Raw genomic sequence first — 24,213 nt, forward strand, 5'->3', positions numbered from 1 at the left:
AGCAAGGCACTGTACTGAGTGAATTGTTTTTTTATTTCTTAAATATTTTATATTCCCTTAACTTTGGTTTTTGTATTTTTGTCCCAGGTGCTGCCAGTAAGGATGAAAATCAGGTTAGTCCTGCTTTTTCTGTTCATTGACTCCATCCCAAGATGTCTAAAGAAAAATAGTTTGTGGCCAACACCTTAATGTTAATAATGCAGACATATTATACTGATAAGTACTAATAGCTTTTGTTTAAAACACAGAAACAGGTCTTTATGGATCAAGGCATGACTCTCAGACACAAACACCTCAGTATATTAATAATAATGGATGTCTGCAAGAGGCCATCTACCATGCTAAAGGAGTGCTTTGAAATTCCCAAAACAAACAGTGAATTAGTATTGTTCGGTTTAACAGCTGAAAAAGTCATGACACATAAGAAGCAGAAATAAGTTTTCTTGTGATCAATGTATTAAAAAGGGCTTCTTTATATCTTGTATATGTCAGTGTAAATATTTCATTCAATGTATATTTACTGAGCATCTATTATGTTTCAGACCTTGCTTGAGATGCTGGGAATATTCAAAAGCAAAGGAAATAGATAAGACCTCTGCCCTCATGGAGTTTATATCTATATCTATTTCTTAGTGGAGGAAAACAGACAAGTTGATAAGTAAATTAGTAAGATGTATATAGTACATTAAATGATGATTAGTGCTAGAAGAAAAATAAAGTAGGATGGAAGAGAGGAATTTCTGGGGATGGAGATGGTATCACTTCTTCTTGGGATAGTCAGCTAAGTTTTCCCTGATGCTAACATTACAACAGGGTCTGAAGGGGACAAGGGAGTGAGTCATGAAGATATTTCCAGTTTAGAGTCGACCAGGCAGAGACACATGTGATGGTAGAGCTCTGACTTGGGAGGGTGCTTTACTACCTACCTCTTCTTAGAGGCCTTTTGTATGCAGAATAAAAGAATCATTTTCTATAAAAGTTGAACTATCTATTCAGGAAAAAAAATATTAAGTTACACACTCAACTTGCCATTAAAATAGTGCTCAGTATATAGCAAATATTTGCTATGTCTCTCAAAAGCCATAAACATTAAAAGAATAAAACAGTAAAACAACCCTTTTCCACAATGAAACTCAGAACCATAGTTAAAATACTCTCTTGCTGTATTTTATTATAACATTTCTTTTTAAAGAAATTTCTTACAGGAATGTTCTAAAGATTCATCATAGTCTCCATGATTTTAACTAAATTTGCTGATGAAGGAGTAGTTTAGAAACCTCTATGGTATAAGTAGAGTTAGGTATGGTAAAGAAAAAGGCTGGACTTTTGGGAATCAAATCACTTAGATGTTTTATGCTGGCAAAAAGAAGGGTGTTGTGTAAACTTCATTGTGCACGAAGCCATATTTTTTTTTTTTTTCAGAGTCTGTGATAATGGGTGGGGATTTCTGGTAGTTATTTCAAATTTTGCACTAATACTTTTTATGCCATCAAACTTTAATTCACTAAAAAATGTTTTAAAAATGTAAATTTAGCCACCTCTTTTGCTGGCATAAGCAAGAACATAGAAGTAATTATTTCTCCAGAAATATTTCTGATCACAGTCCTTGGATATTTTGTCAGGAATGAAAACTGTTGACTTAGTCTTTTTTATGGTGCTGGAATTTTTATTTTTCAAGTTGAGTAGCCTTGAGTTCTTTCTAGTACCATAAAAGCATGTTGAATGTTATGAACATGAGCCAGAACAGCACGGAAAAGCTGTGTAGTAATCTGCAAGGATCTTTACGATATTCTTAAATATGTCATCACAGAGGGTTATTATAAAGCTAAAAACAACCTTGTTAGTGTTCTAACACAGAGAAGGAATGATGCCAGCACCTGAGGTACTTTATTATGATTTCTGGGGAGGGACAATGGAAGACAACGGACTATATAATAGCCATCTAAGGAAACAGAAAGAGGTTGGCCTTAGAGGGCTCCAGTTTTCCTGAGATGTGGAGAAAGCACACACAGCAACAATAGCAAAACAAAATGAAACAAAGCCCAGAAGTTAGACTGCAAGGAAACTGTTGTTGGAAAGTCATCTTCCCACTGCAGGATGCCATTTTGGTCCAGATGTGCTCCTGTTTCAACCCTCTCTATTATAGTAATTGGGAACATATTACATTTTTCCCAGAGAAAAACCCAACTGCTGCTTTCAATGTTTATGGCCTTTTTCCTATATCATAACTCAGAAAAATAGCATTGAATTCCATCTTAACTTATTGAACACTACTTTCTTAACCTACTGTCTTGGCCTCGGTTGTCCATTTGTAAAAAAGGTGGGTCTTTTCTAGGAATTAGGAGCCCATCTAATTGTGATATTGGAGAAGTCCAATTTAGGAATTATCCTAATTTAAATGTTCGTATTCATTTGACTGCTAAAAACTACTTAAGGCTTCATCCTAGTGTTACGAATCTTTGATTTAAATACATTCTTTAAGACCTACCTCACAAGGAATGTATTTCTATTACAAAGACACTAGGCTCTGATTCTATGACAAACTATCTAGACTTTATAGAATCAGTTATATCTGGCAAGCTAAGCAGTAACTTGCAGTGTTGGCATAAGATACTATAGAATCAGAGACTAGACAGTTTTAAGAGGCCCAGTTGTCCATCCGTTGTCAGAAATTATTACCATGCTACTCAAATAAGATCACTGGGTGGTGATAATAATCTTAGAGATATTTTAGTAGGTCACCCTTAGCACAATTTCCCAGGGCTGTTTTCTGACATTAGTTAGTTATTCTTTTTCACCTTCACCATCAATCATTCTGTAAGTTCAGCCAACTGCCTCCCGTGTTTAAGATGCTAGGTTAAGTATACCACTATCCATTAGATGGTAAGCAACATTTAGACAAGGATCCTTCTGCCTATTTACTGCTGTATCTATGGCACCTGGCAAAATATAGTAATTTCATAATAAGCGTTTGTTGGCTGATTGATCATTATAATGATATGGGAAGCTGAATAGAATTCTATAATCAATCCTTTGGAAGAGGTTGCATTTGTCAGAGTTGGAACAAAGACTTGATTTAATTTTTTTCTGATACAAGCATCTTGAAGCAAGATTTTTTTTTTCCAAAATCAAAACAAAACAAAAACCCAAAAAGCTTAGATTCAAACAGTTGCTCTACAAGTCCAGGGGATTTTCAAAACTATTAGAGAATATTAATCATTTTTGAATAATAGAATAGGTGGAAATAGGACAGTGGAAAGATCTTTAAGAATGAGGTTTTTTTTCTTTTATTTCATTTATTAATTCAGTATATTTATTGAAGGACTGTTCTGTGTCACTCTTTTCTAGGAGCTTAAAATCAATAGTGCATTTGCACTATGTAGTAAAATATCATTCAAAATGGTTTCCACTCTTCTCACTAAATTTGGTACAGTGCTGTCATTGGCATTTCCAAACAGGAAACCAAAAACCAAGTATAGCGCACCATGTCTTGAAGGATGTCACAGTCACACAGAGTAGCAAAATAGTAATACCAGAGAATATGCCAGAAAAAGAAAGTTAGAACAAACGAATGGAAAAAAGAGAAAGAGAGATTTAAGCAAGTTTGGAGAAAATTGCACAGTATTTCCATAAGTTTGTAAAGTTTGATTCTGGTAGTGACGGGGGTGATGGTGGTTGGGGTGCTGGTGGGAGGACTTTTAAGAAAAGAACACAACTTGAGAATATGAAATGACTAGGCCTCTCTGGGGATGTGACAGTGAAGGGCCTGGAAACTTAAGCTTCGTTAGCTTTTAAGTAAGTCAGTTTGTGTCCATTAGACATATATCAGTGGACCTGAGGTTTATTTCAGAAGAGAACTAATCTAGAAATGTGTTTCCCAAACATATATGACCAAGGGATCTTTTTTTTTTTTTTAATTAAAATTTTTTTTTTAATTTGGTAACTGTTAACATTTCTAGGAGCTGGTATCTTGCACTACGTCCTTTGGGGTACATGGGCAGAGGCACTTCATAGTTTTCGATGCTCACACACTTTGTCTCAGTCCCTCAGCAACCTTTTCATAGTCCCTTTTACAACATTATGACCTACGGTGTTCTAGGTACTTTACATGTGCCATCAGCATACTCCAGTAATAGGAAGGACAACAGCAACAAAAGCAACAATAATAAAAAGGAGGAGAAAGAGGAGAGAAGGAGAATCTATTTATTGAATATCTACTATGTATCAGGCATTCTTTGAGGGCTTGACATACTTGTAGTATTTAATCCTTGAAAACCTGTGAAACATATGTATTTATATCCCTTATTTTTACGGATAGGATAAGTGAGACTTTGAGAAGTTAATTTCCTAGGGCTAGTGGGCTTGTAAATGAGAACCCTGGAGTATAAATTGAAGTCTTTTGACACCAAGTCCCTTGTTCCTTCCAGTTCACTAGTTGTTTTAAATGAACACTTGTTAGGTGAATTTGCAATCTCCAATAGACAATCCAGAGTCACTATTTTCGTTTGTATTTTTTGTAAAAACTGAGTGAATGTCTTCCATGTAAAGGGGGTAGTGGTTATTAAATAATATTGCTCAGGGAAGTTTTTAGAAGGTAAAGTCTTGCTTTGATGAGGTTTCAATAAACACAACTTTTTTTTTCTTCATCTTTCCCTTAGGAAACATGCAATGATTTTCGGGTCTTGATGAAAAATGGGAAGTTGTTTTGTTCCCAGGATAAAAAACTTCTTAAAGTCCCTGATGCAATGATTTTCCTCAAAAAATGTGCCAGGTGCAAAATAGTACTGTGAGTAAACATTTTCTTTCTTCTAAGTGTTTGAGTTACCAGCTCTTCTCTGAACTCATAAACTATAATGTCTATAGTTTTATATATTATATTATATTCATAGTCTCAGTCTACTATCAAAAACATGTAATAAGAAGGAAAGCTTATTGTAAATAATACACCTGCTGATTTACATTCAGTTTTCAAGAGAATAAGAAAGGATTCTTCAACTTATATAAAATATAATGCATTCTTTTTTATTTTCTGTCCATTATGTTTTTCTAAATCGAAATGGTTAAATAAAATACTTTATAAACCATTCTGGCACCTCTCATCAGATCAAGTTGGATAAGTACCACCTACCTGGAAAGATTTTAATAATCACTCAAATGGTATTCCAAAACACCCCAGAGGGCCCAGTACACCTTATGTAAAACTTAATAGTCTTTTGAGAATGTAGTTCCAATTTGAGTTTCCTGGCTCTGGGAAAAAAAAAAGAAAGAAAAAAAGTCAGATTTCTTGGGCCTGTTAAGACGTGACTCTGTTGTACCTTAGGGACTGAGAAAACCCCCTGGGAAATGATGCCAGACATTTCTTCTGGCAGCCAACCCATAGAAGGGTTTAAGCAGGATACAGTCTGACTCTGAGCTGCCAGTATCTTCAGACATTTGGGATTAGCTAGGGTGAGATGGACTAAAAAGTTGATTGTAGCCTTCAGTTACATGTAACTCAGAATTAGTACCCCAGAATTTCCCCAACATCTATGCAATGTTCCTGAATTTGATTCCTTCTCTTCAGTGACACCCCAAAAGTGGAAGAAGGCTTGAGTTATCAATTGCAAGTCCTCAAATCAAGGTGTCCTAATTTATTTTTGAACAGGAAGGTCATTCTCAGTTTCTGACCATGAAAACCTCAACACTGGTGCCAAACTGATGCTAAGCTTAATTTAAGATAATTATGTGATAATTAGCTTTTTAAATGCCAGGCTGGTATGTGTCAGTGGATTTAATTTGACAGTCAATAATATTGGGATAATGAAGCTCTGATTACATGTGCTGCTTCTAGTGAAGAGACTGTGGGAAGACGAAGGAAGGCAGGACAAGATTTAGGGCGAAGGACGCCCAGGAAAGTTGAAAAATCCTTTCTTCTTCTCTTGAGAGCTGAATGTAAACCAGCAAGTGTATTATTTACTGTGAAGTCTCCTTCTTATTAGATAGGATGTTTTGATAGTAGACTAAAACTGTGAATATAATAAATTTGCTGAAAACTAATTTCAAATAAAAATGAGATGACTTAAGACACACAAGGCAGTTTATTTACCACTTCGAAGTCATCCACTCAATTATTATTTTTATTACCTATGTAAATTATATTGGAATAAACTTAGTTTTTTAACCTGGAAAGAAGGAGACGGTACAAGACATAAAAGCTATCCTCAAATTGCTGAATTTGCTCCGTGGGTCCTTAGACATTGGAACCAGGACCAAAACAGGCAGGTAGATTTTGGTTCAATATGAATACTGCCTTTCAAAGAGAGCATTCCAACAATGATACAAACAGCTTTTAGAGTTGGTGACACCTGGATGTTGGATGCATTTTAGGTGTGGGGGAGGTTATCCGTTAGGAAGTTAGAGATTCTCGCCTTCAGTAGAAACATGTTTGAGGTATTTTTCTGCACTGAAGAGAGGTTTGTGGTACTTGGACTCATTTCTGGACATACGTCCACTTCTGACATACTAAGGAAAACATTCAGAATTAAGTTGACTATGTATACTGTTATCCCTAGATGTTGGGCGAGCATGTCTAAGCTATGCTGTTCCTTGCTCTCTTCCAGGGAAAAAGAAGCAAAATCCCAGAAAGGGGCCAGGTATTTAGGAAGAGCCACCAGGGCCACTACCCCAGCAAAGGTGAGACTATTGAGAGTCAATTTGCCATGTTTGCTTTCGAGATTATGTTTGACTCTATGTAGAGCTGTGTATTTCCCAATTACTAGGTCATACCTGTTGTGAAGCCAACTACTAAGAAGGGAGTGAACATACCTGTTGTGAAGCCAGCTACTAAGAAGGGAGTGAACATGGCTGAATATAAGCCAGCTGCAGTGTTTCACGTGTATTAGCATTTGAGGCATTTCACTCATTTTATTTCCTTTTTCTTTTCTTCGTTGACTTTTCTAAGCTCTTTCCTAACACCTGAATTGTACTCCTAATTCAATGAGAGTTGCTATTTTTCCGGATTGGGATTCAGGCCAAAGTTTGTTTGAGAAAAGGGTTCTGTAGTAAAACATATTTTTTAATTTGAAAAAAATGATCTAAATTGAAAGAAATTGCACAGATGCAAATCACCATACAACCATTTCACTTTATAAATATATCTTTTTATTTATTCAAAAATTTCTATTTATACAAAAAAATAAATAAAAATTCTAGTCCCAGATTGGGGAAAATGTTCTGGCCTATAGTGTTTCATAATAAGTTATCGACAAAGCTGGCGCCATCACCAGGTATCCTGATAACTACTCACATCACTCCAGGTCTCTTATGTAGCTTCTTCTCCAATATTTTTTTTTCTTCCTCCTTTCCTGTCTCTAACACATAATTAAAATAATCAGTCAGGGCAGGCACACCCAAATGACTTTAACATCCTTGGTCTAACCAAGCTACCATCTTCCTTGTTAGTGTTACTTAGGAATGTCTGAGAACCTCAGCCTCCGCAGAAAAGCTAGTCAACCAAATTCTTTGCCTGGGCTCAACCAGTCTCACTTTTAAAACAGTAACACCCTCACCACTCAATTAATCAATTTGCAAATCCTTTATCTGAGCAAAAGGGAGCAGCTTCTGTGTTCTGCAAAATCTATGGCAGGTCAGACAATTTTACTAGTGACTTTCAAATTTTCCTTTATTTGTCACATTTAGACAGCACTCATTCTAGAAGATTTATTTTCCCCCTTCTCTGCTTCTTTTTTCCTTTATGAAAAACTGATACATCAATGGTGTTTTAAAATATAGTATATAAGCAAATGACATAAAAATAAAACACACACACACACACACACACACACACACACATTTCAATTCTAACAAACTTGCTGTCTTAAAAATATTACTAGTCAGATGTTTTCATATGTTGGCACACATTTATTGAATTTTAATCAAATAGGATTTTTAAGAAATAAAATTACAAACGTTTAAGACATTTTACCTCTCTGTTAACATCTTATACCTGAATTAGAATTTTCACCTCTAAGTAAAGTTTACAGTTACTTGTTTTGCTCCCTAAGAAACTACTTACTTCTAAGTTAATGCAATTAATGTTTGGCTGTGCCTTTCAGGTAATTTCTGTCTAGATTTTTACTTTTCTGTGTTTAGATGGATTCCTGCAATTATGCTATGTTTTTCTGGGTGTTTTTCTCTCCACTATAACAGAAAAAAATCAACCAAGTTTTTCTGCTTAGATTCCTCCCATCAAAAATTAATCCTTACACTCGCTCTCAGAATAAGGTGCTCTACCTGTTTAAGAATTTCTGTCCTACAGATATCCTGTCTCTTGCATCATCAATTTCTTCTTCACTAGTATGTTATTCTTTCACCTTCCAACTCTAAGGTCCAATCCATAAATAAGTCTTGTTGGTATTCTCTAAAGTAAATCCCAAATTTGACTCCTTTTCACCATTCCCCTTTCTACCATCCCAGTCAAATTCTTCATAATTTCTAATCTCTAACGTATTTAGTCCATGTACAGACCTTTGTTTTTTAATTGATTAAATCGATTCATTCAGTATTTCTCATTGATTTAGAAAGCCAACTTTGTAGGATATTAACACATAAAATGTGTATATATGTTTCTAAGTTCTCTATTCTAGTTCAGATTAGTTTATTGCTTTAATAATTAAACAAGGCAAGTTTCCTTTCTTAGTTCTTCTTTTTCAAAGTTGATTTACCTAGGCACAGATAATATGTTTTCATGTATATATTAGAAATAACAAAAATTGCTGAGTTTATGAAAAAATCCAATTTGAGTTTGGGAACCCAATGTGACTAGGGATACAAAGAATTTATAAATTAATTTGAGTAAAATTGACTTTTTATAATATTGACTTGGCCGACTGAAAAGCACAAAATACCTTATCATTAATTCCTATAATCTGTGCACTTTATGAAATTTATAAAGTAGTTTCCACAGTGATTTTTGTGATTTTGTTAATACCTAGACAATTTGTAAATGTATTGCTATTTTGCTTGGTATTTTGTTGTTTATGGTATTTCTACCTGGTTATTGTTAATATAGATAAATTGTATTTATACAGATTGATCTTATATTGAACAACTTTATGATAGCTTCTATTTTGATCATTTATTTGTTAATTCTTTTTTTTTCTTGGTAGGTGATCACATTATCTGCTTATAATAGGAGATAATAGTTTTATAACTTCCCTTTCAATCTTCATTTCTTTTTCTTTCCTTATATGATTGGCAAGATCTAGAGTTCAGTAATTAAACAGTAGTGATGATAATGAATATCACACTGCCTCTCTCCACTATATTAAAGAGACTACATCTAAAGTTTCTCCATTAAGTATAACGTTTACTGTAGGTATCTTTTCTATGAACTTTAGCAAGTTTAGGAAGTTCTTTTATGGTCTTAATCTTCTGAATATTTTGATCATTATCAAATGCCTTCTCTGCAACTATTGAAATAATTTTCTGATTTTTTTCCTTTAGTCTATTAATATAATAAAATTCTTGATAAATTTGCTAATGTTAAGCAATTGTTTTCCTTAGGGTAAATAATACTTAACCATAACATATTTTTAATATATTGTTGAATATGGATAGTTAATATTTCCTTTAGAAAACTTGAAACTATTTTCAGAAGTAAAGTGAGTCTACAGTTTTCTCTCTTGATTTATTCTTTTTTTTTTTTTTTTTTTTTTTTTTAATTAAATTTATTGGGGTGACAATTGTTAGTAAAATTACATAGATTTCAGGTGTACAATTCTGTATTACATCAACTATAAATCCCATTGTATGTTCATCACCCAGAGTCAGTTCTTCCATCACCATATATTCGATCCCCCTTACCCTCACCTCCCCCCCCGCACCCCCTTACTAGAATCAGTAGACAATTACCTTAAGTGGTAGCATTTCAAGCCATGGCTGAATAAGGAGGTCAGCAAATCTTTTCCCCAAAATGCAACTATAAATCTAGACAAATTGACCAAAACAATTGTTATAGCACTCTGGAAATTGATCAGCAGCCTATATCAACTTGACAAGCATTTAAACTTGCAAAACTGGTAAACTTTGGATTAGAACAATAGGAATCTGCATTGTTCTTGCTTAAGGATACTCCTGTCTTACCCCTGTTGCTTGCTTGGTATGGAGGGTCTACCAAAGCAGGGTAGGCTATGAGGGTCAGCAACTGCACTGCCATGGTTAAAAGCGGCTTTTACCTAATTTGAGGTAGTAGGCAACAGTCATATTCACAGATGTTTTTGATGAAAGTTATGACCTTCACCTAGAGTAAGGAGGATGGCCTCAAATTGTATGGTGGGAGCAAATATATGGTCTGACAATTAAGTTCACGAACTTGTTGCAACAATGTTGCTAACATTTTTTGATATCAGAGGGATTATTCATTATGAATGTGTACCAATGGGACTAACAGTTAACCAAGTTTACTATTTGGAAGTGCTGAAAAGGCTGCGGGAAAAAGACAACCTGAACTTTTCGCCAATAATTCATGGCTCTTGAATCACGACAATGCATCAGCCCACACGGCACTGTCTGTGAGGGAGTTTTTAGCCAGTAAACAAATAACCGTATTGGAACATCCTCCCTGCTCACCTGATCCGCTCCCCTATGACTTCTTTCTTTACCTGAAGATAAAGGAAATATTGAAAGGAAGACATTTTGATGACATTAAAAAATCAAGGGTAATACAATGTCAGCTCTGATGGCCATTCCAGAAAAAGAGTTCCAAAATTGCTTTGAAGGGTGAACTAAGCACTCGCGTCAGTGTATAGCTTCCCAAGGGAGTACTTTGTAGGTGACTGTGGTGATATTCAGCAAGGAGTTATGTAGCACTTTTTCTAGGATAAGTTCGTGAACTTAATTGTCACTCCGTGTATTTCTAGCTGTTTTCACATCTTGGTAGCAGAGGCCAAAGAGGGACTAAGCAATTCACATACTTCTGACTGACCATAAGGCTGTGTACCATCACTTAGAAGACATTTTAAAAATCCCAGGGGAAAACAAATGCTGGGGTAAATGTAAAAATGGCCTGAACTTTGTGTGCCCTCCCCAATGTATGCAGGACCATATGCAGAGGGTAGAAGCTTACTGGCTTGAGGTGTTTGAGCACAACTGTTTCAGTCATTGGCCTCTCACTAAGTTATACAAATACAGGGGGGAAACCTAGGAAGCCAGGCTTTAAAAAAATAAATGAATGAGTATTTTCTTAGCAGATACATCAACAGCTACATAGCAAGAAAGCAAGGAATGAGATATTTGGCTCAGTCAAAGATACAAATGAAAATAAAACAGCAAAAATAATCTTTACAGTAAAATAATAATCTTGAGTCACTACAAAATATTATCCAAAATGTCAGTTTTCAACAAAAAATATGAAATATACAAAGTAGTAGGAATGTATAACCCATACTCAGAAAAAAAAAAAAAGTCAATGGAAACTGAGTGTCTCCGGGTTAAATTTGGCAAACAGGACTTTAAGCAGCTATTTAAAAAGTGTTCAAATACTAAGAAACCCAAATTTGAAGATTTAAAGAAAAGTATAATAATAATGAACAAAGAGATTTTCAATGAAAATACATGTATTTGTATTAGAACAATGGTTCGAACAATTCAAGATTTATGAGTTTCAGCTAAAGCACACACACACACATATGTATACACATATATATATATATATATATATATATATATATATCTCAGATAGATATTGGAAATTCTGGAGTTGAAGAGTACAGTAACTAAAATGAAATATTCTGTAGAGGGGCTCAAAAGAAGCTTTGAGATGTGTAAGAAACAATTAGTAACTTGTAGAAAGATCAATAAAAGTTGACAATGGAAATACAGAGAGAAAAATATAGATGAAAAATCAACAGAGTCACAGACAGAGTCCTTGAGATAACAACAAACTTATCAATAGGAAAACCAGAAATAGAGCAGAGAGAAAAAAGAAAACTTATGTGAAGAAATAATGGCTTAATACTCCATTGTATATATGTACAACAATTTCTTTATCCAGGTATCCATTGGCATGGGTTGTTTCGGTTGTTTCCATATCTTGGCTATTGTAAATAGCACTGCAGTGAATATAAGGGTTCATATATCTTTTTGAATTAGTGTTTTGGATTTCTTTGGATATATACCCAGGAATAGAATTATTGGGTCATAAGGTAATTCTATTTTTAATTTTTTGAGGAACCTGCATTCTATTTTCCATAGTGGTTACACTAATTGACAATCCGACTGACAGTGCACAAGGGTTTCATGTTCTCCACATCCTCACCAACACTTGTTGTTTGTTGATTTATTGATGTTGGCCATTCTGACAGGAGTGAGGTGATGTCTCATTGTGGTTTTTATTTGCATTTCTCTGATGATTAGTGACGTTGAGCGTCTTTTCATATATCTATTGGCCATGTGTATGTCCTCTTTGGAGAAATGTCGATTCAGGTCCTCTCCCCATTTTTTAATTCAATTGTTTTTTTTTGGTGTTGAGTTGTGTGAGTTTTTTGTGTTGTTGTTTTTTAAAAATAAATTTTAGATATTAACCCCTTATCAGTATACCCTTCCATAAAAAAGAATGAAGTCTTATAATTTGCAACAATATGGATGGACCTAAATAGTATTAATGCTAAGTGAAATAAGTTAGACTGAGAAAGAAAAATACCATATGATCTCATTTATATGTGGAATCTAAAGAATAGAATAAACGAACAAACAAAAGAGAAATAGACTCATAGATACAGAGAACAAACTGATGGTTTCTAGATGGGAGAGGGGTTGGGGACTGGGTGAGAAAGGTGAAGGGATCAAGTAGTACAAATTGGTAGTTACAAAATAGTCATGGGGATGTAAAGTGCAGTAAGGGGAAGACAGTCAATAATATTATAAAAACTATGTATAGTGTCAGATGAGTACTAGACTTAGTGGGGGATCGCTTCATAAATTGCATAAATATCTAACCAGTATGCTGTACCTCTGAAACTAACATAAAATAATATTGAATGTCAATAATAATTTTAAAAATTCATCAAGGGATATAAAGTACAGCATAGGGAATATAGTCAGTAATATTATAAAAACTATGTACAGTGTCAGATGGGTGATAGACTTATTGGGGTTATCATTTTGTGAGGTATATAAATATCCAATCACTATGTTGTTTTGTACACCTGAAACTAATACTAAAATAATAAATAAAATAATTTTAAGAGTGAAGAAAGAAGAAGATACGGTAGATATATACAATGCAGTATTATTCTGTCATTAGAAAGAAAGAAATTCTGCCATTTGCAAAAACAAGAAATTCAAATGCACAGAAGCAGAGAGTAGAAAAGGAAAAGTGGTTGTCCAGAGCTAGGGAGTGGGAACAGCAGCTATAACATAAATAAGGTCTGAGTGGCTGATGTAAATCATGGTGACTATAACTGATAATACTACACTGTATAGTTGAAATTTGCTATTAGAGTACAACTTAAATATTCTCACACACAATGAAATAAAGATGAAATGTGAGGTGATAGATTTCTTAATTAGATAGGGAGAATTCTATCACAATGTATATGTATATCAAATCACCATGAGGTACACTTTAAACTTAAATGTTAAAAATTAATAAAATTAAAGAAGAAATAACACTTAAAATAGAAATGATGGCTCAAAATGTGTCAAATTTGATGAACAAAATTCATCTTTGCATTCAAGAATTTCAATAAGTCCCAAGTAAAATAAATACAAGGAGATCCATACCTTGGCTCATCATGAAAGATGTTGAAATCAAGAGAAAATTTTAAAAGTCACAAAAGAAAAGTGACATATACAATTAATAATTGGCTTCTCATATAAAATAATGAAGGCTAGATTGCAATGAAATTACATGCTCAAAGTGCTGAAAGAAAAAAATGTTAACTAATATTTTATATGTACCAAAATTATCTTTTAAAAATTAAGGCAAAATAAAGATATCCCCATATCAATGAAATCTGAGAGAACTTGTTGCTACAAACCTTCTTTAGATGTAGTAATGGGTTAACTCTATAAATATATTTTTCTTATTTTCACCTGGCCTCTTTCAAAAATATAATATTGTATGAAGCAATAATTATAATGCTATTGTATTGGGTATATCACTAGCACAAAGGGGGATGAAGGAAATAGAGTTATATTGGGACAAAGCTTCTGTATTTTACCAGAATTAAGTATTAGTCTGTAGTAAATTATGATAAATTAGAATGCATATTGGAATCACTAGAATAACTACTAAGAAAATGATATATATAATAAATACATAAAATACACAAATAAATTAAAAACACACAAGAAATAGTCAACCCAGAAGAAGGCAATAGCAGAAGAACAGAGAAATAAAAAGGACAAGAGCACATTGAAAACTAATAGAAACATAGCAAATATAAATACAACCATATCAATAATTATGCTAAATGTAAATGATTTAAACACCCCAACCAAAAGGCAGAGATTGTTACATCATTAAAAAGCAACTATAAACTGTCTCCAATACCTTAGATTCAAAGACACGAAAAGTCTGAAATGATGAAAGAGTGATAACCATGCAAAATATAGCCATACAAGAGCAAGATTTGCGATATTACTATCTGACAAAATAGACATTAAGACAAATAATATTATTAGAGACAAATAAGGACATTTCATAATTTTAAATTCTGTATTAATATGTATCAGGGGATATACATCAACATGTCAGGGGATAAAACAATTATAAATGTATATGCACCTACCATGTTTCCCCGAAAATAAGACCTAGCTGAACCATCAGCTCTAATGTGTCTTTAGGAGCAAAAATTAATATAAAACCTGGTTTTATTTTACTATAATATAAGACCGTGTCTTATATAATATAATATAATACCAGGTATAATATAATATAATATAATATAATATAATATAATATAATATAATATAAGACAGGTCTTAGATTTTTGCTCCAAAAGATGCATTAGAGCTGATGGTCCAGCCAGGTCTTATTTTGGGGGAAACAGTACTACCAGAAGCTTAAAATGTATGAAACAAAATATGCTGTAATTAAAAGAATAAATAGACAATTCAACAATAATAGATATTTACTTTCAAAAATTTACAGAACAGCTAGGCAAAATATCATTAAAGATACAGAATATTGAACAACACTGTCAACTAACTTAACCTAAACTGAAATATGGAGAGTGCTCTCCCAATGATTGCAGAAGGCATATTATTGTCAAATAATAGTGGATCATTCTTCTAGACACACTACATACTAGGATATAAAATACCTCTCAATAAATTAAAAAGAAAATTATACAAAGTATGTTTTCTGACCACAACAGACTTGATTACACAACAAATAAAAACTATGGAAATTCCCAAATATTTAGACACTAAGAAACATACTTCTAAATAACTGATGGATCAAAGAAACAATTGTAAGAGAAGTTAGAACATAATTTACAATGAATAAAATTAAAAACATACTAATTCAAGACTTACGGGTTTCAGCTAAAGCAGTATACAGTCAACCCTTGGTATTCATGGGGGATTGGTTCCATGATCTCCCATGGATACCAAAATCTGCCAATGCTCAAATCCCTTATTTGCTCCTCTGTATCAATGGGTTCCACATCCATGAATTCAACCTAAACAGCCAACTGTAGAGAGCTTTAAATGCCTTAAATCAGAAAAGAAAGGTCACAATTTAATAATCTAAAATTCCACATTAAGAAACTTCGAGGAAAAAAAAGAGCAAACTATACCCCAAGCAACAGAAGAAGGTACAAAAGATTAAAGCAGAAATTAATAAAATATAAAACATTAAAAAATAGAAAGAAATTAATAAATCCAAAAGTTGGTTCTTTGAAAAGAGTGATTATTAAAAACTGACCCAAGAAGAAATAGATCAAAATAGACCCAAAGCAAGTAAAATGATTCAATTCATAACTAAATCAAAGAAAAACTCAGATCCAGAAGACTACAGTGGTGATTTCCATCAAATATTGAAAGAAGAAATAATACCAACCCTTTACAGACTCATTCAGGAAATAGAACAGGGGGTAACACCAGCACATTTTATGAAGCCAGTATTATTCTAATACAAAATCCAAAAGAGGGTATCACAAGTACAGAAAATTACTGACAAATACCCCTCATAAAAATAGATGGAAAATTCTTAAAATATTAGTGAACAACGTAAAAAGGATAAAACCATAACCAAGCAGGAATTATTCTAGGAATGCAAAGTTGGTTTAACAATAGAAAATCTAATACATACATTGTACTGATAGAATAAAGGACAAAACTACACTATTATTTCAACAGATGAAGAAAAAGCACTTAACAAAACCCAACATTCATTCAAGATAAAAGTTCACACAAAATAACTACTAACAGGCAAACTTTCTCAGCTGATAATGGGTAGCTATTAAAAAAACAACAGCTAACATTATACAGAATGATTAGAGAGTGAATACTTTGGCCTTAAGATTAAGAAGAAAGCAAAGAAATTTATCACACTCTTTCTTTTCAACATTCAACTGGAAAATCTAGCCAATATAATAAGGCAAAGTTTCTTAATTAATTAGAGATATCCTGATTGGAAAAGAAGCAACTGTCTTTAATTATAAGGACATGATATTTTATATAGAAAACCCTGAAGATCCACAAAAAAAAAATAATAATAATAGAATTAAACAAGTTTAACAAGGACAGTATACAAAATCAATAATACAAACTGAATTGTATTTCTATATACTAGCAACGAACAATCCAAAATTTAAATTATTAATTTCATTCACAATAGCATACAACAATAAAATATGTTGAAATAAATTTACAAATGCAAGATTTGTACACTAGAAACTACACAACACAGCAGAGAGAAATGAAAGATCTAAATAAATGGTGAGGTAGACCATGTTTATAGGTTGGAAACTCAGTATTGTCAATATGGGAATTCTTCCAAAATTAATCTATAAATTTAACACATTTCCTATGAATTTCTGGCAGACTTTTTTTTTTAAAACATTTGTTACTACTATCACATAAAGTGGCCCTTTGAGGGAGTTTTTTTTATATATATAGGGGAAAGGGAACAGGACTTTATTGGGGTACAGTGTGTACTTCCAGGACTTTTTTTTTTTCCCAAGTCAAGTTGTCCTTTCAATCTTAGTTGTGGAGGGTGCTGTTCAGCTTCAAGTTGTTGTCCTTTCAATCTTAGTTGTGGGGGTCGCAGCTCAGCTCCAGGTCTAGTTGCCATTGCTAGTTGCAGGGGGCACAGCTCACCATCCCTTGCGAGAGTCGAACTGGCAACCTTCTGGTTGAGAAGACGCGCTCCAACCAACTGAGCCATCCAGGAGCTCAGCAGCAGCTCAGCTCAAGGTGCCATGTTCAATCTTAGTTGCAGGGGGCACTGCCCACCACTTCTTGCAGGACTCGAGGACTTGAACTGGCAACCTTGTGGTTGAGATCCCACTGACCCATGTAGGAATTGAACCGGCAGCCTTTGGAGTTAGGAGCATGGAGCTCCAACCGCGTGAGCCACTGGGCCGGCCCCCTTTTTTTCTTTTTGGTAGAAATTGACAAGTTGATCCTAGTATCTATATAGTAATGTTGAGACACTTAACAGCAACTGACTTCAAATTTATTATAAAGTAACAGTGATCAAAACAGTGTGTTATTGGTGTAAGGATAGACATAAAGATCAATGGAATAGAATTGAGAAACCTTACATTTATGCTCAATTAACATTTGACCAACATGTCAAGATAAACCAGTACTTGGGAAATTGAATATCCATAAAGATAAAAATAAACTTAGATTCTTAGCTTATAGAATACACAAATGTTAAGTCAAAATGGGTTATGGTCCTAAGTGTAAGAGCTATAACTATAAAATTTTTAGAGCAAAACATAACAGAAAAAATAATGAATTTGGTTTAGACAGTTTTTTTATTTGAAACCAAAAGCATTATTTATCAATACAAAATTAATAATTTGGAGTTCATTAAAATTAGAAACTATTGTGCTTCAACTAAGATTATGGAGATAGCAAGTCATGAGCTGGGAGAAATGTTCACAAATCATATGCTGGGTACGAGACTTCTGTCCACAGTTTGTATGGAAGGACCTCTTACAACTCAATTATAGAAGACAAACAACTGAACTAAAAATAAACATTACACTAACGATATATTAATGGCTAGCAAGCAAGCACATACATAAATAGATGTTCTACATTGCTATTACTTAGGGAAATAAATGCACATTAAAATCACAATGAAGGACAGTTCATTATACAATAAAGTACAGCTATAACCATAAAGATAGAAACTACAAGATGTTGTTAAGGTTGTGGAGAAACTGGAATATTTACAGATCACTGGAAAGAGTATACAAGGATGCACATACATTGGAAAACAGTTTGGCAGTTTTGAACAAGCTAAACATAAATTTATGTTTAATATGATATGTTATTTTTATGATGTTATGTTATTAATACGATTTTTAATATGATATATTGTTATCATATTAGCAAATTCAGTCCTGGAAATCTATCCCACTGAATTGAAACTACATGTTCCTACAAAGTCAGGCATGTGAATGTTCATTGCAGCATTGTTTTTAATAATCCAAAACTGAAAATTATCCAAATACCTGAATGTCCACTGGTGAACGGATAAATACAATGAGTCACATTTATACAAGGAAATATTTTTCAGCAATAAAAAGGAGTGTACCACTGATACTGTTACAACACAGAGGAACCTCAAAAATATTATGCCAAGTTGAAGAAGCCAGAATCAATTATTTATGATTCCATTTATATGAAATATCCAGAAAAGGTAAACTCAGAAAGTTTAGTGGTTGCCTAACGCTGGGGCTGGGAGCTGGAATTACCTGTAAATAGGCACAGGGGAAGAAACTCTTGGGGTAATGGAAATAATCTAAAATTTGGTTGTGGTTGTACAACTCCATACATTTACTAAAAAGTGTTGAATTGTACATTTGTCCTTTCATTGTTTTTATTTCTTAGTGTTTATACAGTTATTTTCAATTAACATTGCATGTATTTTTTAATTTTCATCTTGTTTCTCTTTTATAAATCATACTAGAAATCTATCATATCAGCTTTTTTGTTAGTCTTCTCTATCGTTTTTGTTATCTATGTCATTCATTCCTGTTTCTTTAGGTTTGCTCTATTGCTCGTTTTACAATGGATTGAGCAATACCTACTTATTGAAATTTTAACTTTTTAAATTTCATGACAAGGGTGGTTGAATATATTAATGATCCTCTGTCTTAAGGTTTGTACTTAAATGTTTCCATTTGTCATTCTTTGACAACATTTCTTTGTTTTCCAACCTCCCGGAGTTATTTAGTAATACATAACTTGATTTTCAAACATGTGGCACTTTTTTCTATTTTAAATTAACTTCTAATTTGATTGAATTTTGGTCAGAGAACATAGACCATATGATGTGGATCCTTTGGAATTTCCTAAGCTTCTCGTGGCCTAACATTCTACTTTCATAAATATTTCAGATGTTCTGGAAAAAATATTTGTTTTCTGTTTCTTGGATGTAGTTTTCTATAAAAACCTAATGGCTTAAGCATCTTAGTTTTTTCCCCTTGATATGTTAGTTTCTGAGAAGTGTGTGCTAAAATCTCTACCTCCAATTATTGATTTATATATCACATTCTGCTGGTTGTTGACATATTTAGAGCCTTAATTATTGGGTGAGTGTGCCCATATTCTTCCTTTGACTTTACATAATGTCCCTCTTGGTTACTTACCATGCATTTTGGACTGAATTCCACATTTTAAGTATTAATATTGCTGCTTCTGCTCTCTTATTCAGTTTTACCTTGTATATCTTTTCTTATCCTATTGTTTTAATATTTGAATGCCTTTTAATTTTAATTTTTCTCTTGTGATCAATATCTAGTTTGATCCTATTCTTTAAATTCAATCATAGTCTTTTAATTTGGGGGGTTAGTCCATTTACATTTTTTCATTTATGTTACACTAGGTGTTGATTTTCCCAATTTTTCATATTTTCGGTTACCAGCCTTTTTTAAAAATTATTTTTAAAGTTGTTTCTTCCTCACAGCTCTTCTTTGATGATGATTTAAATGTAACACCCTTTTTTGTTCTTATTATGACTACCTTTAACCAAATATTTGTATTTATAATTATCACTATTGCTAATGTCTCTGGTTATTGTTAATATCTCTATCTTCTCCCCTAATGTGTGTTAGTCTGCTCTTAATTCAACTTTGTGAAAATGTTCTAAATGTCCACAATTTTATTACTGACCAGATTTTAGATTTGAATTATTATGGCTATTTCTCTCTTTCTCTTGTTCTTTCACTTTTCATTAATTCTGGAGATTTTCCCTATTTCTTCAAATGTTCTTCCTACCATATATATGTTTACTTTCCTTTTGAGATTTCTAATTTTATTCTTTATGTTTTTTAGATTTTCTTTTCTATGTTAAATTAGTTTTTCTTTATACCTTCTATGAGAGTTTCCTAATCTGATCTTCTAGTTCAAAAATTCATTATGTATTTATACCTATCCTATTTTTGTTTTTCACATTGGTTTACTTATTACCATTTAAATACTTTTCATAGCTAAAGATCCACTTTTTCTTTCTGGGTAACTTCTTTTTTCTTGTTTTATATTGCAGGTATCTTCCCTTATCTCTCTAAATAAATTATTTTTCTGTGCATTCCAATAATTTTGCTTCAATTGTTACTGAATATTGTTCATGTTACCATATTTATTTTGTGTTGTTTTACTCCTCAGATATACAGATATTTTAACTGTTAAGATTCCATACTGGTTGTAGTTATTATTTTTTTCGACTAAAGTGAGGTTAGATAATATTCAAGGCCAAGCTTTAGTCTCTTCCTCTCCTGATGAGTGTAAGGACAGAAAAAAGGATAAGGCCCACAGAGCTGAAGATTCTGGAGCCAGTGTTATACACCCAAGTTTGCTGCCACTCCACCAGGTCAGGAATCCATCTGTATGTTCTCAGAAATTGTCGGCAGTAGGAAGAGGTGTTCCACGTAGGTTGTGATCCACCAGCCCTTGGGGTTTGGAGGAGGAGGTGGCATAGTAAATGCTTGCACCTGTTCTCATCACCTCCCAGCTGGGCTTTTGATCTGCCCTGTCATCATGCTGCTAACACCTGTGACCTAGTATGCCACTGTTGGCTTTGCTGGTGAATGGGGATAGCAGTGATTGTGAAAGTTAATTACTGTGATCCATATCCCTGATGCTTCTATAGGGTCTCCAGAAATGATTTTTGAGAGAAAACCAGCAGCTCTCCTGCTGTTTTCTTATACTCCATCCATACTTCTCCTCTTCCTGCCCATCAAACAGGACAGTCTGGTTCTGATACAAATCCTTTGCAGTGGTAGCTTTCTGTGCCTCCAGTGTCTTTCCCTTAGATCTTTAATGGCTGGCTTCTTCTCATTAATCTCATCTCACCTCAAATATTACCACTGCAGAGAGATCTTTCTTGCCACTATTTTTAAAATAGCCTCTCTCCTAGGTACTATTGTATTTTTCAGTTTATTTTTCATAGCACTTACTAGAATTTAAAATTATTGTATTTATTGTCTATCTCTTCCTATCAGAATGCAAGTTTCTTAGTAGTGAACGTGTAATTGCTTTTAAGGAGTAAGTGAACAACCAAATGAATGAAAGTAACACATATGGCCATTATCCTGTTTTCATTCTCTTTTTCACTTCTTAAACATATGATATGAATAGTGGGCTATCTTCTATAGCTTTTCTATTTTAATTTTTTTCTTTTTTAATTGTCTTCTAGGAGAGTTCCTCAATGTAATCTTCTGGTTCACAAATTCATTATATATTTGTATCCATCCTACTTTTATTTTTTTATATTGTATGACACACTAGGTCACAGATCTATATTCTAAATATTTCATATCTATAATGAAAATATTTTTATTATGACAATAATGGCCTCAACATTTTTATTTTGCAATGTGATATCATAAAGAAAAACCTCCAGTTTTATTCTTTGATTTTTAGATAGGAAATAAATTCAAGTTAGCTCTATGTTTTCTTTAGCTAGCTTATGTCACAATAGTGAGTTGTCAAATGTTTTGTAAGTATTCATTTGATTGTCACCATAAGTCTGTAATGTGGATAGGGTATGAGTTCCCATTGTTCAGATGAGGAAAGTAAAGTTCAAAGAGGTGAAGTAAGTGGATGGTAGATCTGAAATTTAAACACTGGTCTTCAGTGATTACTTAGTGCAGTTCTTTTTCTCACCATACAGGTTTGTCCCTAAGTATATGTCATATTATTAGAGAAGAGATTTGGGGATTTCTCCCATTATCCCTAAAAAGGTATTTAGTTTTATTGGCTTGATTGTTGGTAGAGAAAACATTTAAAATAACAACAGTGGTAATAAAAACAACAACAAATGGTTATGATGTGCTAGGTACTGTTTTAAGTGCTGTACATGTATTAATACATTTAAATCTCTTTATAATCCTAGGAGGTTGATAATATTATATGCATTTTGCAAATAAGGATTCTAAAGCACAGAGGGGTTAAGTAAGTTTTCCAAATCACACAACTAGTGAGGGGCAGAGTTAGAACTGTGAACCCAGAAACCTGGCTCTTAATCCCTCCCATAATCTGTAGTAATAGAAACTTTTTCGCAGCGTATAGTTTACAGAGAGTTTTCATATCCATTATCTACTGGATCACAATACCACTGTGTAGAGAAATCAGGCAGGATTTGATAGACAAAGTACAGTGCTAAGTTTCAGAGAGGTGATTGGAGCTACCTCATCCAGACAGCGAGTGGCTGAAATTATACTGAAATTCGTCCTTGTGAAATATAATTATATCTCTGTTCTTGAACCATGTTTTATTATCCATGATTTTATTAGCTCATTATGGTCTCCTTAGTACGTAGTGCGTTTTTCTTTTCTAGTGAGTTTTATTGTTGTGGGCTTAAAACACTAACCTAATTATGTAAGGAAGTTTTATCTCTGTATATTTTATGTTCTTTGATCATGTCTCTTGCAGTTGAATTGTGATGATTTCGAGAAAGGAGAAAGAGATGGGGATTTTATCTGTCCCTTTGATATTGCAGCTGTCTGTGGCACAGATGGGAAAACATACAGCAACAGATGTACACTCTGTGCTGAGAACATGTGAGTATTTTCTGAAGCAGGCTTTCTTCTTAGAGTATGTTTGCTTCATAATTACATGACATATTTTATTTTCTTATGATCTTTAAGATAACAATCCGTTTTGTGGGAGTTTAGTCATCCATAAATTAGTAGGACTACTTCTTTTACTATTCTTAAAGAAAAAAAATATTTATAACACTTTATATTTTACAAAGCACTTTTTGTGCAATTTACCAGATGTTTACCATTGTCTCTATGAAGTAGATAGACATGATGTACCTATATCTACATATATACATATATACACATACACACACGTACATATATTACACACACTTACCTATTTTCTATCTATTTCTGAATATATCCTTTCTCCTAGAGAATTATTTAGTCATCAAATTATTATTTATTTATTAAGTGCTCAGTAATTTATACTATTTAGAGTGGGTGATTGGGGCTTTTAATGTTGAACTTCTTCCCATCACTCAACCTTCCCCACATTGCTAAAGCATCGCGCTGTCCTATATTTTGTCCCCATTGGGTTCTTTCCCCACCCTCAATACTAGGTTTGGTTATTGATTGTCTTCGACCAACAAGATAGCATACCTGCTTTACAGGTTCTGGCTTGTGACATCAATCTTGAATTGTCTGCTCTTCAGTTTTTGTAAATATTAGCAACCGATGTTTGAGAAGGCTAGTAGAGATTATGATACTCACTCTTCGAGCTTCTGCAAGCTTTATCCCTCCTTGTAACAAGTGTCTTGACCAAAACACAACTGAATTAAACCACTCTGATCCCTCAATGACTGCATTTTCAGAGATATACTCTAAAATGATACTTTCAACTCTCACCAAGGGTCAACAGAAACAGAAAACAAAAACAGGCATAGGAAGAACATACAGGTTTTTATTAGATATGTGTTTTGTAAATGTCTTATGTGCGGATCCTGTGATAGAGTCTTTAAATCTCTGGTTCAGGTGAAAGTTCCCTCCCCTAATTTCTGGT

At 33.4% G+C, this 24,213-nt stretch overlaps 1 protein-coding gene across 2 annotated transcripts in view; it reads left to right on the top strand.

Annotated features, from left to right (window-relative positions):
* The window catches only part of SPINK5 (serine peptidase inhibitor Kazal type 5), a 91,422-nt gene that overhangs the window by 14,734 nt on the left and 52,475 nt on the right, over positions 1–24,213 (top strand). For both annotated transcript variants that reach the window (XM_019738993.2, XM_019738996.2), the window contains 4 exons: positions 88–113; positions 4,659–4,786; positions 6,600–6,672; positions 23,101–23,228. In XM_019738993.2, coding sequence (XP_019594552.2) covers positions 88–113; positions 4,659–4,786; positions 6,600–6,672; positions 23,101–23,228 — 355 coding nt within the window. The remainder of the gene's footprint in view (positions 1–87; positions 114–4,658; positions 4,787–6,599; positions 6,673–23,100; positions 23,229–24,213) is intronic.

Source organism: Rhinolophus sinicus, linkage group LG10, assembly GCF_036562045.2.
Source record: "Rhinolophus sinicus isolate RSC01 linkage group LG10, ASM3656204v1, whole genome shotgun sequence".
Lineage (NCBI taxonomy): Eukaryota > Metazoa > Chordata > Mammalia > Chiroptera > Rhinolophidae > Rhinolophus > Rhinolophus sinicus.